At 43.5% G+C, this 15,930-nt stretch overlaps 1 protein-coding gene across 2 annotated transcripts in view; it reads right to left on the reverse strand.

The window, feature by feature from the left end:
- SEL1L (SEL1L adaptor subunit of SYVN1 ubiquitin ligase) overlaps positions 1 to 15,669 on the reverse strand; it is a 56,736-nt gene extending 41,067 nt beyond the window's left edge. For both annotated transcript variants that reach the window (XM_073349350.2, XM_073349351.1), the window contains exons 1-3: positions 15,520 to 15,669; positions 3,683 to 3,720; positions 1,278 to 1,503 (exon numbers count right to left, since the gene is read on the reverse strand). In XM_073349350.2, the coding sequence (XP_073205451.1) occupies positions 1,278 to 1,503; positions 3,683 to 3,720; positions 15,520 to 15,592 (337 nt within the window). In that variant the 5' untranslated portion in view covers positions 15,593 to 15,669. The remainder of the gene's footprint in view (positions 1 to 1,277; positions 1,504 to 3,682; positions 3,721 to 15,519) is intronic.
- Positions 15,670 to 15,930: the final 261 nt, after the last annotated feature.

Genomic DNA, 15,930 nt, shown 5'->3' on the forward strand with positions numbered 1-15,930 from the left:
TGGGAAGATACAAAGTATCTTAATGAAATTTCACCTTCAATTAAGAAGCCTGGCTGACTAAACATGATGCTTGAATCTGAAGGCTAGCAACAATTGCTCATACTACTAAAAAGTCTTTTTACTCACTTTTCCCACTTCATTAATATCTTTCATCTCTGTACGATGTCATACTCATCTACAGCAACATCTACAAGTGCTCAAGAAAAGCGTAGAGCATTTTGTATTAGCAAGAGGCTACAGATGTTTTATAGAATGTCACTTTTTTTTAAGTGTATGGTGCTGGTAGAGGTTAGCAGATGTTATTAGAGGCAGTTCTGCACAATTACTGCTTCCTTTCACCACACTAATCTGCATTTGTGAAAAGGCATATGAAAAGAACTGCTAGAGACAAAGTGTTGAGTTAAACATTAAGTTACCATACAATCACCATTTTCCATAAGGTTAGAGTAAAAGTTAATTTACTCTGGGCACATTAAAAAAGTTGTTTCCTTTTTATGTACATCAGCCTACGTCAGGGATACCCAAATGCCAGCTGCAAGGCAAGGATATTAACCAGATGAACTCTAACTTTTCATTACGAGTTAAAAAGCTATTCCTACTCAGCTTCCCTGGAAGATCTGACAACAACTAGGCATGGTTTTTATTTGAAAAGTTACCCTAGTTTATATGAAATAAGGTACTGCCCTACGGCTCCTAAGAAGTTGTCAATGCACAAAGTTGCCTCAATGTCAAAGTTTGCTTCCATTCTCCTCAATTTTACTCAAACCTAAATACAATCAACTACCAGAACAAGACGACCACTTATAGTGTTTCCCCTCTTCCCCATATGACAAAGCTATAATCAGGCCAAAAAAGTGACTATTTCTGGGGAGAGAAAAGCTTTAGATCATAATCTATACTTCAAAGTAAGAAGATATGAGTCATGTTCATGTTAGAACTTCAGGATTTGGATTGTTCTCTCTATTCACAAGTTGTTTAAAAAAAAAAAAGGAGCAAGGCTCTCTAACTTGAGCGAATTTTCTTGTGCTGTGCAATCAACAGAAACTATGGAAAACATTTTAAAGTGCATCTGAAGTAAATGATATAGGTATTAGCCAACATTACGGTAGGGAAAATTAAGGCTGTAATGACCATTGCATTCTGAAACCCCCTATTCAGTTAGACAATTGAGACAAATGAAGATTATTTCTGGATCCCACTAATCTCCCAAATTTTTCCAGATTGATTTTGCTTCTTGCCGTTGGTTCATGAAGCCTGCAAAATTCAAGCAAAGTTACCTGGTTTCTGCCTTGCTACATCTTCCAAGTTCTTATTTAATAGGTTTGACATTTCAAGAGAGTTAAGCTCCTCCAACATGCTCTCTTTCTCCTCTTCTTGGCTCCTATAGCGCTCTTCATCTTCAGTGGGAGAGTCTGATTCCTCTGACTCAAGGAAGATCTGACCTGCGACAACACGGGTTCCTGTGGAGCGGTCCCCGACCTGTTCTTCTGAAGGCAAGGAAGTCTAGAGAAGAAGAGAGCAGAATTTAGGAGACTAGTCCTCTCACTGACTATTGCTATTCAATGTCTACCCCTTTTTGGTTTATGAAGCCTACTAGGAAACTGAACTGAATATGTTACTTCTCTCTCTTGAGGTTAAGATAAATGTGTTGAATTGTTCCTTTCAGCCCCTATTCCCCACTTCCCCTTTAATTCTTAAAGAAACCAAAACCAGCAACTCTTTTCACAATGGAGATGTCCCAAAACTCTCACACAAAATTGGTTGCTCTTCATTCATGCAGATTTGTGTGCACATCACTTCAGCTTATATGAAAAATGGAGCTTCATTTGTGCTGATTTGGAATGACCTGTTTAAAGCTAAGGCACTCAACGACAGTATTGGAAGTATAGCAGAAGGGGAGACTAGTTCCCTTTGTACTTAAGGGAAAAAACTATCACAAGTCACAGGAAAGTCAAATTTGGACACACGGACCCAAGTGTTTAGTGGAGAGCTGACTGTATAAGGCTCTCTAAAGGGGAATCCTTTGTCCTAATGTCAAACAGCTAAGTAGACTGAAATTTCTCCTTCCAAGGGTAAACTTTTCCTGTACTATCTTGTATTCCACCACCAGTTCTTGACTTCATGTTTGAGATATTCCATCTGAATTGTAACAGGCTTTTCTATTACACTTAGTTGAAAGCTTACTAAGGGACTTCACTTGCCCTATCAGTTTTGTAATATTAGTGCTTGTAATATTAGTTTCAAGTCTATCACCCTCTGACCACAATTCTTTGTTTCCTCTCTCCTAAAATCTCCCATTTATATTCTAATATTAGTGAAAAATTAGAAGGCAAGTTGTCTATTATTTAGAGCAAAGAACTAGAATTAAAGATTGATGGGTTTTAGCTTTAATACAGCCAAATAAGGAGGGAGAAAGAAGTGGGGAAAAAACCACCACACCTAGTCTCTTTGCCTTAGTTTCCTGACCTGTAAGACAGGTATATCACCTACCTCACAGATATACTGTAAGGCTAAATTTGTGTTTTTTAAAGCACGTTGATATGCTCTGATGAAAGGAGCGACAAGAGGGAAAATGACCTTACTTCTGCAGTAAATCAACTCTCCTTATGCTTAAGGTTGTGAGTGTGTTATGGATTCTGTGACTTTCTAGGACCTCCATGACTTCTGCAGCGACTGGTGCGGCTGGCCCAGGGGGGCCGCTGCTGGGGCAGTCTCAGGCAATCACCCTCCTCCCCAGCAGCAGGAGTTGGGGTGCATGTGGGAGTGGGCTCAGGCACGGGAGGGGGTGAGGGCTCTGGGCGGCGCTTACCATGGGGGGCTCCCCCGAAGTGGCGATGTCCCTCCCTCAGCTCCTAGCTCCACATGCTGCCTCACCGCCCCCACAGCTCCCATTAGCTGTGGTTCCCGGCCAATGGGAGCTGCGAAGTCAGTGCACGGAGCTAGGAGCTGAGGGAGAGCCATGTCGCTGCTTCTGGGGAACCCAAGGGGGCAGGTAAGGAGCCTGCCAGCCCCCACCCCATCACCAGCAGGGGTCCCAGGCCACACGCCCCTCCTTCCCCACCAGATTTAGGCAGGGGTATATAGTACGTCATGGGTGGGTCATGGGCCACGAATTTTTGTTTACTGTCTGTGATCCATCCATGACTTTTACTAAAAATACCCATGACTAAAACGTAGCCTTACACATGCTACATTTTTAATGACTAATATTTCCATAGGTCTTTATTGGTATTACTTAACGAAACCCTCAATGAGGTAACAAATATTCTTTTTTCAAAGAGGTGAGCTGAAGCTCCGAGATGTTAAGTGACTTGGCCAACGTCATACAGCAAGTTAGTGGCAGGTTCTAAATAGACTCCATTGAGTTCTGATTTTCAGATCCTTGCTCTAGTCCAGTGGCTCTCAAAGTTTTGCATTAGTGACCACTTTCACCATAGCGAGCCTCTGAGTGCGCCCCCCCACTTATAAATTAAAAACACTTTTTTATATAAAAGTGTTTAATTATAAATGCTGGAGGCAAAGCAGGGTTTGGGGTGGAGGCTGACAGCTTGCCACCCCCTATGTAATAACCTTGTGACCCCCTGAGGGGTCCCGACCCCCAGTTTGAGAACTCCTGCTCTAGTAGTCCCACAAAGAGGGAGAAGAAAATGGAACGCATCATTCGGTGAGACTTATTGCTTACCTTTGATTCTAATGACTCATCTTGACCGCCTTCTTCATCTGTAAAGAATTTTAAAAATTAGTTCAGAAGCTATTTTAACATGTGTTATTGCCTAAATAAAAGCAATAAATTTAGCTAGAACAAAATAATATTGCTTAGCATTATTCTTTTGAGATATACTAGAGCTCTTGAGTTCACTAATACATCTAAAAGAAGGACAAGGAACTCTAGAACACACAGGTCAGTTGCACAGTCTTGTTTGTTTTTGTGATCTCAGGTAAGAGGGAAATAGAACTGTACCATAGATCTATTTTTAGCAGCTTCAAATGTATTTTGTAGATTCCTGTATTTCTCATCTTGATTTGCCCTAGGTCCTGCATAGTTGATGCATTCACTCTATTGTAAACAACTTTTCTTATTTTTTGTTTCCACTAGTCTCCTTGACCAAGAGTCTCGAGTTGTCACACATGATGTGGGACCTTCCCAAGTATGAGAGGAGACCTAATCATAAAATACAACTTGGACAAGCAAAAATACAAGATAACTCCGCAAAATACAGCAGTATCTTAAAACATTGACTATTTCACTTAAACCAAGAGTCAGGACAAATAGGGTTAAAGCTACTGGTCTGTCCTTAACTCACCTTACTATGTTCAGATTATGCATTGCAGGGCCTTAGAAAAGGAAATCTAATGTACTGCAGAAGACTTGGAACAGGCTGAGTTCAGAGAGACAAACCTTACTTTCACCAATCTAGGTATGCTTTATATAAAATAATAGCTATTCAATACCTTGAACACAAAATTCTATTTGAAGTGCTAAGTACTATATTAGCCAATTAAGGACTGCTATATGTATATAGCATGTAGAATAAAACATTTCTGCTATTAACTTACACACACTGCCTTTGAAGCAAAGACGTGCTGATGGAAAACCAACAGAAGGCCATCACATTCTGCTGCAGCAAAGGGGCTGAATACTTGCAGATTTTCTATCCCTAATAGCTCTGAAACAAGTGATGGAAACTGTGATGAACATGACATTTAATTGACTTCACAACTCTGATGATTCTACCGACACCATCTGGGAACCACTACAGCAGGGGTCAGCAACCTTTCAGAAGTGGTGTGCCGAGACTTCATTTATTCACTTTAATATAAGGTTTTACGTGCCAGTAATACATTTTAACGTTTTTTAGAAGGTCTCTCTCTCTAAGTCTATATATTATATAACTAAACTATTGTCGTATGTAAAGTAAACAAGGTTTTCAAGATGTTTAAAAAGCGTCATTTAAAATTAAATTAAAATGCTGATCTCATGCTGTTGGCCTGCTCAGACCACCGCCAGCCTGGGGTTCCATTCACCTAGGCAGCAGTAGGCTGAGTGGAGCCTGCGGCCAGGACCCCGGCTGGCAAGAGGCCAGCAGCTAAAAACCCAGACCAGCAGTGGGCTGAGCGGGGCCGGCGGCTGGGACCCCAGACCGGCAGTGGGCTGAACAGCTCAGCGCGGTGCCACTCAGTCTGCTGCCGGTCTGGGGTTTCGTCCGCCGGCCCCAATCAGCCCGCTGACCGCCTGGGATCCCAGCCCTGCCCACACAGAGTGGGTACCTACTTTCTCCCTGGTTCTAGCCCATTCTTTTCCTCTCTCTCTGCACTGAGCTGAGGGTGGGAGTGCACTGAGCACAGGGCTGGGGGTTGAGGTGTAGGATCTGGCCAGGAGCTAGAATGAGGGAGGGGGCCCAGGGTTGGGGAAGGAGGTTTAGGTGTGGAGTGCTTACCTGGGCAGCTCGCATTTGGTGTGAGGGGTGCAGGTAGGAATGTGTGTGGGGGGGTGAGAATGTGTGGGGCTGCAGGAGTCAGGGCAGAGGGCTGGGGGAGTGTGAGGAGGGTGCAGCAGTCAGGGCATGGGGGGCTGGGTATGGGGGGGTGCTGGAGTCAGGGCTGGGGTTGTGGGGGGGTGCAGGGGTCAGGGCAGGAGGCTGGGATGTGAGGGGGTGCAGGGCAGAGGGCTGGAGGTGTGTGAGGGAGGTGCAGGGGTCAGGGCAGAGGGCTGGGGGTGTGGGCTAAGATCTTGGGGTGGTCCCAGCCCCCTGCCCAGAGCGGCTCACGGCAGGGGGCTGGAGGGGATATGCCCTGATTCCACCTCCATTCCCCAAGGCCCTGTCCCCACCTCTTCTCCACTTTCTCCCTGGAGCAGCGAGCTCACTGCGGCTCCACTTCTCCCCCTCCCTTGCAAGGGCCATCAGCTGATCAGTGGCAGGGATGGAGAGGAGATGGGGCAGGAACCCAGCATGTCGGGGGAAGGGAGAGCTTGCCTGCCCTGCAGCAGCATCCGGCAGGACCAAGCTTCTTCACCCTGCCCCCACGGGAAGGGTGGGAGGGGGGCAGAGAAGAGTGCGCCGGGATGGGCAGGATTTTTAATGGCATGCTGCTGCCTGCCGGGGTCAAAGCCTGAGTTCGGCAGCAGGCTGAGCGGGGCTGGTGGCTGGGACTCAGCAGGCAGCAGTGTGCCGTTAAAAATCAGCTCACGTGCCGTCTTTGGCACGCATGCCATAGGTTGCCGACCCCTGCACTACAGTTTACTGCCATGCAATAGCCAGTGTTAGAAGTCAACTACTAGACGTTGCTGCCCTTGCCCTTTTTCACTTAGTCTGACTTCCTGTCATGAAAGATAAGTACCATGTGCCATGTAAGTACCATGGATAAGTACCATGGTTCATTCCTGACGCACTCAGGCCTTGCCCTGGCAGATTCAATAATGGCAGTAGGAAATTATAAAACTACCATAAACGTTTAATAAAGGAGCAATGCTAGCTGTATTTTCCATTTTGAAGCAAACTATAATGCTTTTCAACTCAGAATCTCACACACTGCAATTACTTCTCCCACTACTGGAGTGCAGCACTTTCATGGTGACATGCAACAGATGTTTAGAAGCACATAGTAAATCTGCACATCAATTTAGGTAAGAAAGTGAAGAATCCAATATCTGTTTTGAAAATGTAGGGGAAATTAGGAAGCAGAACGTAATCAGTTGGAATTTAGGTATGACACTCAGATTAACATCTTTACTTTCGAAAATGATATAGTTTAGGTCACATCTACACTAGTGAGCTGACAGCAGAGCAACTGTACTGAAGCAGCTGAGCTGCTGTAAGAATGCTCGTGTAGCCACTCTATGTCGACGGGAGAGAGCTCTCCCGTTGACATAATAAAATTACCTCCACAAACAGCAGTCGCTATGTCAGTGGGAGAAGCTCTCCCGCCAACATAGCGCTGTGCACACTACCACTTATGCCCACAAAATTTATGTCGCTCAGAGATGTGTTTTTACACACCCCTGAGCAACAATAGATTTTGAAGACATAAGTGGTAGTGACTGTAGACATGGCCCTAGTGTTCTAAATACAGACTTGCAGACTAGCCATCAGGAATGCTATCCCATCTTGCATTTTAATCCTGACTATGACAACCTCTATGGCCTTGGGCAAATCACTTATCCCCATTTTACAGATGTGGAAGAAACTGAAATAGGAAGGTCAAGTTACAATACTATGGGATTAACTGCTTGCAAAGCACTCTGAAGATATCAACAATACTATTTAATGCTTTACAAGTACAAGGATATTTTTAATGGCCACAACTGTTTAGGACATCAGCTTTAGGTGTCATCTGCAGATTCATTGTAATCAACAAATATCAGCTAATACATTCCCAAAAGTAAGATTTTAAAATAGCATTGATAGCCCCTCATTGCTAATTGGCATTGTATATTTTAGCAATATATTTATTCATAGATTCCAAAGCGAAAAGTTACCATTGTGGTCATATAGTCCAACCTCCTGTACAACACAGGCCATAGAACCTCCCTAAAACAATTTCTAGAATTCTATCTTGATTGAAAAATTGTCAATGATGGAGAATCCACCACAATCCTTGGCAAGCTGTTTCAATGGTTAATTACCCTCATTGTCAAAAATGTACACCTTATTTCCAGTCTGAAACTGTCTAGCTTCAACTTTCAGCTTTCATGTTATACCTTTCTCTGCAAGAACGAAGAGCCCATTACTAAATATTTGTTCCCCATGTAGGTACTTGTAGATTGTAATCAAGTTACTCCTTAACCTTTTTTTCTTAGTTAAGCTAAATAGATGGAGCTCCTTGGGTCTATCCCTATAAGGCATGTTTTCTAATCCTTTAACTATTCTCGTGGCTCTTCTCCGAACCCTCTCCAATTTATCAACATCTTTCTTGAATTGTGGGCACCAGAACCGGACACAGTATTGGAATAGCAGTTGCATCAGTGACAAATACAGAAGTAAACTAACCTCTCCACTCCTACAAGATTCCCCTGTTCATGTATCTGAGGATTGCATTAGCTCTTTTGGCCATATCATCATATTGGTAGTTCATGTTCAGGTGATCATCCACCACGCCCCTCAAATATTTTTCAGAGTCACTAATTCCCAGGGTAGTTTCCATCCTGTAAGTATGGTCTACATTCTTTGTTCCAAGAAGTATACACTTAACTATATTAAAACACACTGTTTGCTTGCACCTAGTTTACCACGCTAACCAGATTGCTCTGAATCAGTGTCCTTGTCCTCTTCATTATTTACCACTCTCCAAATTTGTGTGTCATCTGCAAACTTGATCAGTGATGTTTTTATGTTTTCTTCCAGGTCATTAATAAAAACTTTAAATAGCAGAGGGCCAAGAACTGATCTTTGTGGGATCCAACGGGAAGCTGATGACGATTCCTCCTTTACAACTACATTTTGGGACCTATCAGCCAATTTTTAATCCATTAATACGTGCCATGTTAATTTTATACTGTTCTCGTTTTTTAATTAAAACATTATGTAGTAACAAGTCAGACAGCTTACAGAAGTCAACATTATTACTTTTATCAACCAAACTCATAATCTCAAAAAATATCAAGTTAATTTTTCATAAATCTATGTTGATTAACTACATTATCCTCCTTTAGTTTTTTGATTAATCCAAGGACTTTATTAATTGTATGGCAAAGTCATACAAAACAAAATACCAACAGTCTAATAGGGTGTGTTCCCTCCATACACATATGAAACTGCCCATTCACAACAATTACATGTGTATAGGGACAGAAATGCAAAATTGAGGTGGGACAGGTGAGGGGAATTAGCAGTACAAACCAGGACTAAATTTGTTTTGTTTTTGTCTCAAAAGCAAAACAATGGAACTGTTTCATTGCAGTTGCATCATGTAGCTTCTCTTAGAAGAAACCAGCTCTAAATTAACAGGCTGCAGGTATAACATAGTTAACAGGCTGTTACACAGACGTTCTTTCCAAACCAGACTGCTAAAAAAGGCAAAAACAATTTTAATTTATTTAGCTGTACTGGGCTCTTAAATGATTTTCCAGTTAAATTAGGCAGACTAACTTGCAGTGATACTGGATAATGCAAACAGCAAAGGGATCATTTACAGACCTACAATTCTTGACACAGAACTGCTGAACAGAACATGGACATTACAGTTATAATTAAAAGCACGCCTACTTTGAGAGAGAATTAAAAAGGATCTTTTGGAGGTGTTAATGAGGGGCTAGTGGTAGGTCACGGTTTGAAATAAGAGGGAATTATTAACCAATGTTTGTCCAGTGAATAGAATCAAAGATTATAATGTTTATGCACTTGCCAAACAGTGATTAGAGCTAATTGTTCATTTGTTTTTCTAAATGCAAATCCAAGCTCAGAAAAAGTGGGTCACTTACCATTTGCTGGATCTGTTTGAAGGGTTGCCTAGTGCTATAGATGCTAGTTCTGAAAAGGCTGATTGGAAATTAATCCTACCATTTTTTAAGCAAATGGAGGGATAGTGAAGATTATTAAAAGGTAACAAGCCGACAATACAAGACAAAAAGAACATTTTAGTTAGAAATTTAATGCAAAATTTCTTCATCAGCCCTGAACTGTCTTGTGCCCCAAATGAAATTCTACCTACAGTACTTAAGTATGAGGCATTTCATGTGGATTAATTACTTGTTTTGCCACTTCTTTTAAGCACTCACAAGCTCAAGTCAACCCAACCTATTAATGATGAAGAAAGAGGACTGATAGTGTGTACTATCCACATTAGAAGTACCTCTAGGAACAAGGGTTGGGTAAGACATTTTTTGTATTTTGTGGGAGGAACCAGAAATTAGGAAAAAAGTTGTGCAGTGTGGGCCATCTGAGGGTAGACCACCACCAGAGGTCAGACAGGTTTAGCCCAGACTCCAGGAGGAAAAAAAAAAAAAATGGACAACTCAGGTGTCAATGTGCAACACTGTGGGGCAGTCAGCAACAGTAGAGAAATTCTGTTAGGTTTAGTCTAGAAAAGTGTTAAAATTACAGGCTAAGATGGCTATTCATCCTTTGGAAATAGCCAGAGATCTAGTAGTGCCATAAGGAATCTCCCAAAAGCCTCATGAATGGCCCAACTTATCTCTGAGAATTAAGTTTTTCCACTCAGATTTTTGTAAATGCTCCAAATTCTGAACAATACCACACAACCAACCAATACCCAAGATATTTTAGTAATGGACTATCAATGCAGGGCTGTGTGTGTTTTTATTAACTAGGGACCATTTCTTTCATTTTGAGAGGGACAATTGATTGTTTATACTTTGGAATAGAATTTGGCCTTTACTTATTTAAGGGGAAAAAAAAAAAGATAAACAAACATGAAACATTAAAAAAAGGACTTTCCTCACATGGATAAATTCTTCTGACTATACCAAATTTTGACCCAAAACGCACTTCAGGTAAGAGACTCCTGAACCAAATTTGTACACAATGCCATGCTTATTACAGCCAATCACCAGGAATGTGGTGTTTGAGTAACCATCACTTCAAGCTGTTGCCTCAGCAAGGTTAGTTTCAAATTGTCCTACTCAGTTATTTGTCCCACCACTATTCCATTAGTGCACTGCAAAGACGGTAGCCAGTCAGTATTAGTCCTCTTATGGCAACATTCAAGGTTCGTTCAAACCCCTTTCCAACTATTGGCTGAACTTTTCCAAAGCTACCTCTACAGCAATCCTCTTCTACAAATTACAATCTGGGGTTTAGACTACAAGGGAACTTTGAGGGAATATTTATTTTTGTATGATCAGACTTCAGCATACTACTTCCCACTCAAGTCAGCCAGGATGAGCACAGCATAACAGCAGCTGCCAAGAATGCCTCCTCTATCAGACAGGATGGAAAATACCTCCGGGGGTGGGGGGGGGAAAAAAAAAAAAAGAGAGAGAAAAATCCGTGCAAGACAAAGCCTCAAATCGGACCAGCAATAGTTATATGCAACAACAAAAGAATAAAGGATAAAATTTTAGGCTACAGTAATTTGGTTTTGAGATTTTAGTGAAAAGGAATGAATCAGGAAAAAAAACATTATTCTGATGGCTCAGAAGTACCAGAACACCTTGAAGTACAAATGAAATATTTCCAATATGTAACAATAGCAAATGATGTGAAACCTGAACTTGTGTGTGTACAAACAGAAACAGGAAAAAACAAAAACAAACACACACACACTCTTCTCATAAGTCCATGATTATATTAAACTTTCATAATTAAGAAACAGATTTCTTTTATCCCTACTTAACCCATCTAAGTGTTCTCACTGGAGGACTGTCTATGTATTACATAGGAAGAATGTGATTAAAACGAATGGCAGCACTTTTGAACAGCATTAGCAAGTACAATACTGTGACTGAGGTGGTGGGTAAAAAAATAACAACCAGAACTGTACATGAGGGTCTGCAGAAACACATCTCTAGACTCAGCAATTTCAGCATTTGTATTTTACACAGACTTTTTTGGAAGCCACTTATAAAGCCAAAATAATGAAATATCAGGCCTTCTCTTAGTACTTCCACAATTCGGGAACTGATTTGTTGCAGGAAGATCAGTAATACCAGGTCATGATTTATTTCTGACTCTTTAAGACATGAAATAAACCAACACATCAGCACAAGTAAGTATCATACTCCATAAACATACCTAGAAGAAACCAAAGAAGTCCATGAAGGAGGGAAAGATTTGGAACAGTCTTTTCCAGGACCCCACTAAATAACTGTTTAGATATCTCCATACCCAATGCAGATTAAACAAAAACAAGCCTATCATCCAATAACAGGGGGGAGTCCGACACCACCCGAGACTGCAAAGTCTACTGACAAGTGGTGCATACAGAACCTCAACCAAAACGGTAGATGTAATCCTTGCCATGTCTTCCAGTATCTTATAAATTTTATCTGGATTGAGCTACATCAAGAGAGTCCTCATCTAAATCACACTCTCTTTCAAACATATTTACATCTTATTCTATAAACAGATGGCGAGGCGCATTCATTTGAGGCCCAACACTTTTCTTGGCTTAACAGCAAGCATGAAGTCTCCAATAAATTACTGATTTGAGCAAAGTTTAAGGTTTTCATTAAATTAAGATTTCAAACTAGGATTGTGAGTCTTGGTTACAAGGCCAAAAACAGTATTTGATAAGCTATGAACCGAAATAGAAACCTTATCAAAAACTTTTGAATCCAGACAATTAAATTGCAGGTTCAAGAGTTTGAGGTTGCTCAGAAATAATTTTTCCACATCCCAGATGATTTAGGATTAGCCTCCAGAAGTTATGGGTGAGTATTTAGGAATTCAAATATCCACTTGGGAGGCCTGCTCCAAGTGTGAAACAACTGAGTTTTAGCATTCAACATCAAGCCTCTAGGCTTGTACCAGACCCGTCAAAGAATGTTTCAAGTACCAATAGGCCTATTGTTGCAGGATATCAGAGAATCCAATGAAAATAGTCACAAGCCAGAACCAGTTCACAAAATAACCTTCTAAAGCAAATGTTAGTTAAGAAATGCCTTTCCAGGATCACAGTGGCTGCCAAAAATCATTTTGATACATTCAAAGTTATATCTGGATCTTGACATGATGACCATTCCAAGTTTTAGCCATAGCAACCCCTTAGCAACACCTAACACACCAAATACATATTACCTATGTATTTTATTATAGATGTTTGTACCTAACTTAAGCATCTGAAAATTAAAATCTGGTGACAGAATCGAACTCTGCAATACATAATACACAGGTGAATATGTGTTCCAAGCCCCTCTCTGTGCTGATCCACAGAGGATATGAGTTGTTACAGCCCTCAGCTACAGAGCCTTGGCTCTTTAGCTGTTCATGCTCTTAGCTCTGGAGGTCCCCAGATCAATCCCCCATATTTCAACCAAGAGGGCAGCCAACATGCATACATAGTGCCATGTGTTTTAAACATACCCTATTGTTGAGGATATTCATCATACCATCAATTACTCACAATTTAATTTTGTATAAAAAAACAAAACAAAACAAAACCTTGAGTACTAGGTTCAAAGTTCAACTACCAGGATATCACACTCCAGAGAACACAGCCCTGTCAAAAAAATTACATGCTACATACCAGCCATGCCAATCACATGCACTTAAATATCCTGCATGTACGACTGATTGATTCATATGTGGTGGGATGAGACCAGTTTTCATTTGTAATTTCTTTATAAGCACTCTGAGAAGTGGTAGATAGCAAGTGTATTGGGTAAGTGGGGTTATGTTATCTTTTTGACTTCAGAAAGCTAGATGCTTCTGTACTACACTTTGGGAAACACACAGATGGCCAGTTATGTTATCTACAAAAGCTGTGACAACGGTATTGGAGATCCAGTACTTGAACAAGGCAACCTTCAATTTTTAACCCTCTAGCTGGTAGCATACGCAAAAGATAAAAAGTCTAGGACTTGTTTACCAAAAACTTATCAGGTTGACTATGAGGTCATCTTCTTAAGTGACACCTCCCAATATCACAAATCTTCCAAAAAGCCCATTTGGGAGGCATCTTTTCCCCAAAAAGTTCAGGGTGAAGCTGTCTCTGCCTATGTCTACACTACAGACACAACAGTGGCACAGCTGTACTGCTACAATTGTTCCGGTGTCAGGTCTCCCACGTAGCTGTTCTATGCCAGCATAACTAAACCACCCCTAACAAGTGCTGGTAGCTATGTCAGTAGGAGACGATCTCCTGCCGACATAGCGTTGTCCACACCGATGCTTTTGTTGGTTGGGGTGTGTTTTTTCACTCCCCTGACCAACAAAAGTTTTACTGACAAAAATGTTATCGTACACATAGCCTCTGTAGCCAGATAACATCCTTTCAAGCATCTGTCTGTAAAAACATGGGAAGGTTGTGTGAACTGGAGGCTGAGGGAATGTGAAAGAGAGATAAATTAAACAATGCAATTAACAAGTATTTGGAATAACATAACGAAGCACTGTCGATGTATTATGCACACTTACAACACTAAAGACATTTTATTAACAGAAGAAACTCCAGCACTGCTTACTTACTAAGGACATGTCTAAATTAGAGAAAAGGGTATTTTTATAAACACACATTTTGGTTACAAGGTGTTTAAAAACATTGGCATCCAGTGCACACAATTCTTAACACCTTCCAGGATCCCCCTTAACGGCACTTTGCTAACATGCTTAAAAAATAAAATCACCTTTTTTTCTACTCTACATAAGAGCCAACAGATTGAGGGCAGTTGATGTGTTAACTCAAGCATGATGTTTTTCAGTCCTTCCCTAAAACAGTTTATCAAAACAGACAAGTCCATCACCAGCAACAATCTAAAGTAGAAGGTTAGAAGCTGTTGACATGTGTTCCCATCTGACCCCACACTACAAGTTAGGTCAGCCACCTGTTACCCATTCCCCTTCCCCTCATCATCTGAGCACCCCATACATCCTGCTGTCACTTATACCCCAACATCTCAACACCACCTCCCTACCTTACCCCAGACCATGGGTCGGCAACCTTTGAGAAGTGGCTCAGCATGCTACCAGTCTGGGGTTCCATCTGCCGCCCACGCTGCCTGTCTGGGGTCCCGGCTGCTGGCCCCGCTCATCCTGCTGCCGGCCTGGATGGACGGAACCCTGGGCTGGCAGCAGGCTGAGCGGGGCTGGCAGCTAGAACCCCGGTTGGCAGAGGCTGGTGGCTGGAACCCCAGACCAGCAGTGGGCTGAGCGGGGCCAGCGGCCGGGACCCTGGCTGGCAGGGCCTGGCGGACAGAACCCCAGATCGGCAGCACACATGGCAGATGGAACCCCAGACCGGCAGCACGCTGCGCCACTCAGCCCGCTGCCAGCTGCCGGCCCCTGCCAGCCGGGTCCCGTCCCGGGGTTCCATCCATCCAGGCCAGCAGCGGGCTGAATGGGGCCCGCAGCCGGAACCCTGACTGGCAGCTGAGGGCCACTAAAAATCAGCCCGCAGGCAGCCAACCCCTGCCCCAGACCACAACCATCACTGGGTCAGCCACCCAGCTGTCCCCCATCCTCCCACCACCCCAACACACTCTCCCCACCTGACTCTACACCACCCCGCTGTCACTCATCCCCCACCATCCTGACATGCCCTCCCCAACTGACCCCACACTGCCCCATCCACCCCACTACCACCCGTGCCCCCAAATCCCACCATCCCATCCTCACTTAACCCCACACCGCACCTATCCCTGGATCAGCCACCCCACTGTCTCCAGTCCCCACCACTATCCCGACGCTTCTCTCCCCGCGCCCGTGTCGCCGAGCCACGAGTCCCTCGAAGCCCCAGTGCCCCCATCCCCGCGCCACCCCCAGCTCTCCCCCAAGGCCGGCACCCCGCGCTGCCGTCCTAGAGGGGCGGCTACCCCACGGGCAGGGAGGCGGTAGAGAGGCGAGCCCCTTGCCCCGCCCGGGAGAGGGACGTGGGGGTTACGCCCTCGGGGCCCTAAATACTGACCCGCAGTGGCTAGGCCACAGCTCAACAGCGCCGCGGCGCAGAGTAGCCACGCCAGCCGCTTCCGCAGATCCATCGCAGGGCTCCTGTGAGACCACAACGCCGCCGAGGAGCCCCAAGTCCGGCTTCCCCACCCCGCCCACCTGCCTCGAGGGGGCCAATCACGCCACACCAGCTCTACGACAACAACCAAACACTGTGGGCCATTCACAGCGCGGGCGGCCCATTGGACGATAGCTTCTCCGACATGGCCCAGTCGGATTGGCTGAGCACATTATATACCGACGGATACCTTCGCCCGGCCAACCGAATCTCAAGAAGGGAATCGCAACCCTGGCAGCGCTGGCCCAGGGAGATCGAACGTCCGGACTACAATACCCAGAATGCATCACGGGCCCAGCACCACAATACCTA

Source organism: Lepidochelys kempii, chromosome 6, assembly GCF_965140285.1.
Source record: "Lepidochelys kempii isolate rLepKem1 chromosome 6, rLepKem1.hap1, whole genome shotgun sequence".
Taxonomy (NCBI): Eukaryota; Metazoa; Chordata; order Testudines; family Cheloniidae; genus Lepidochelys; species Lepidochelys kempii.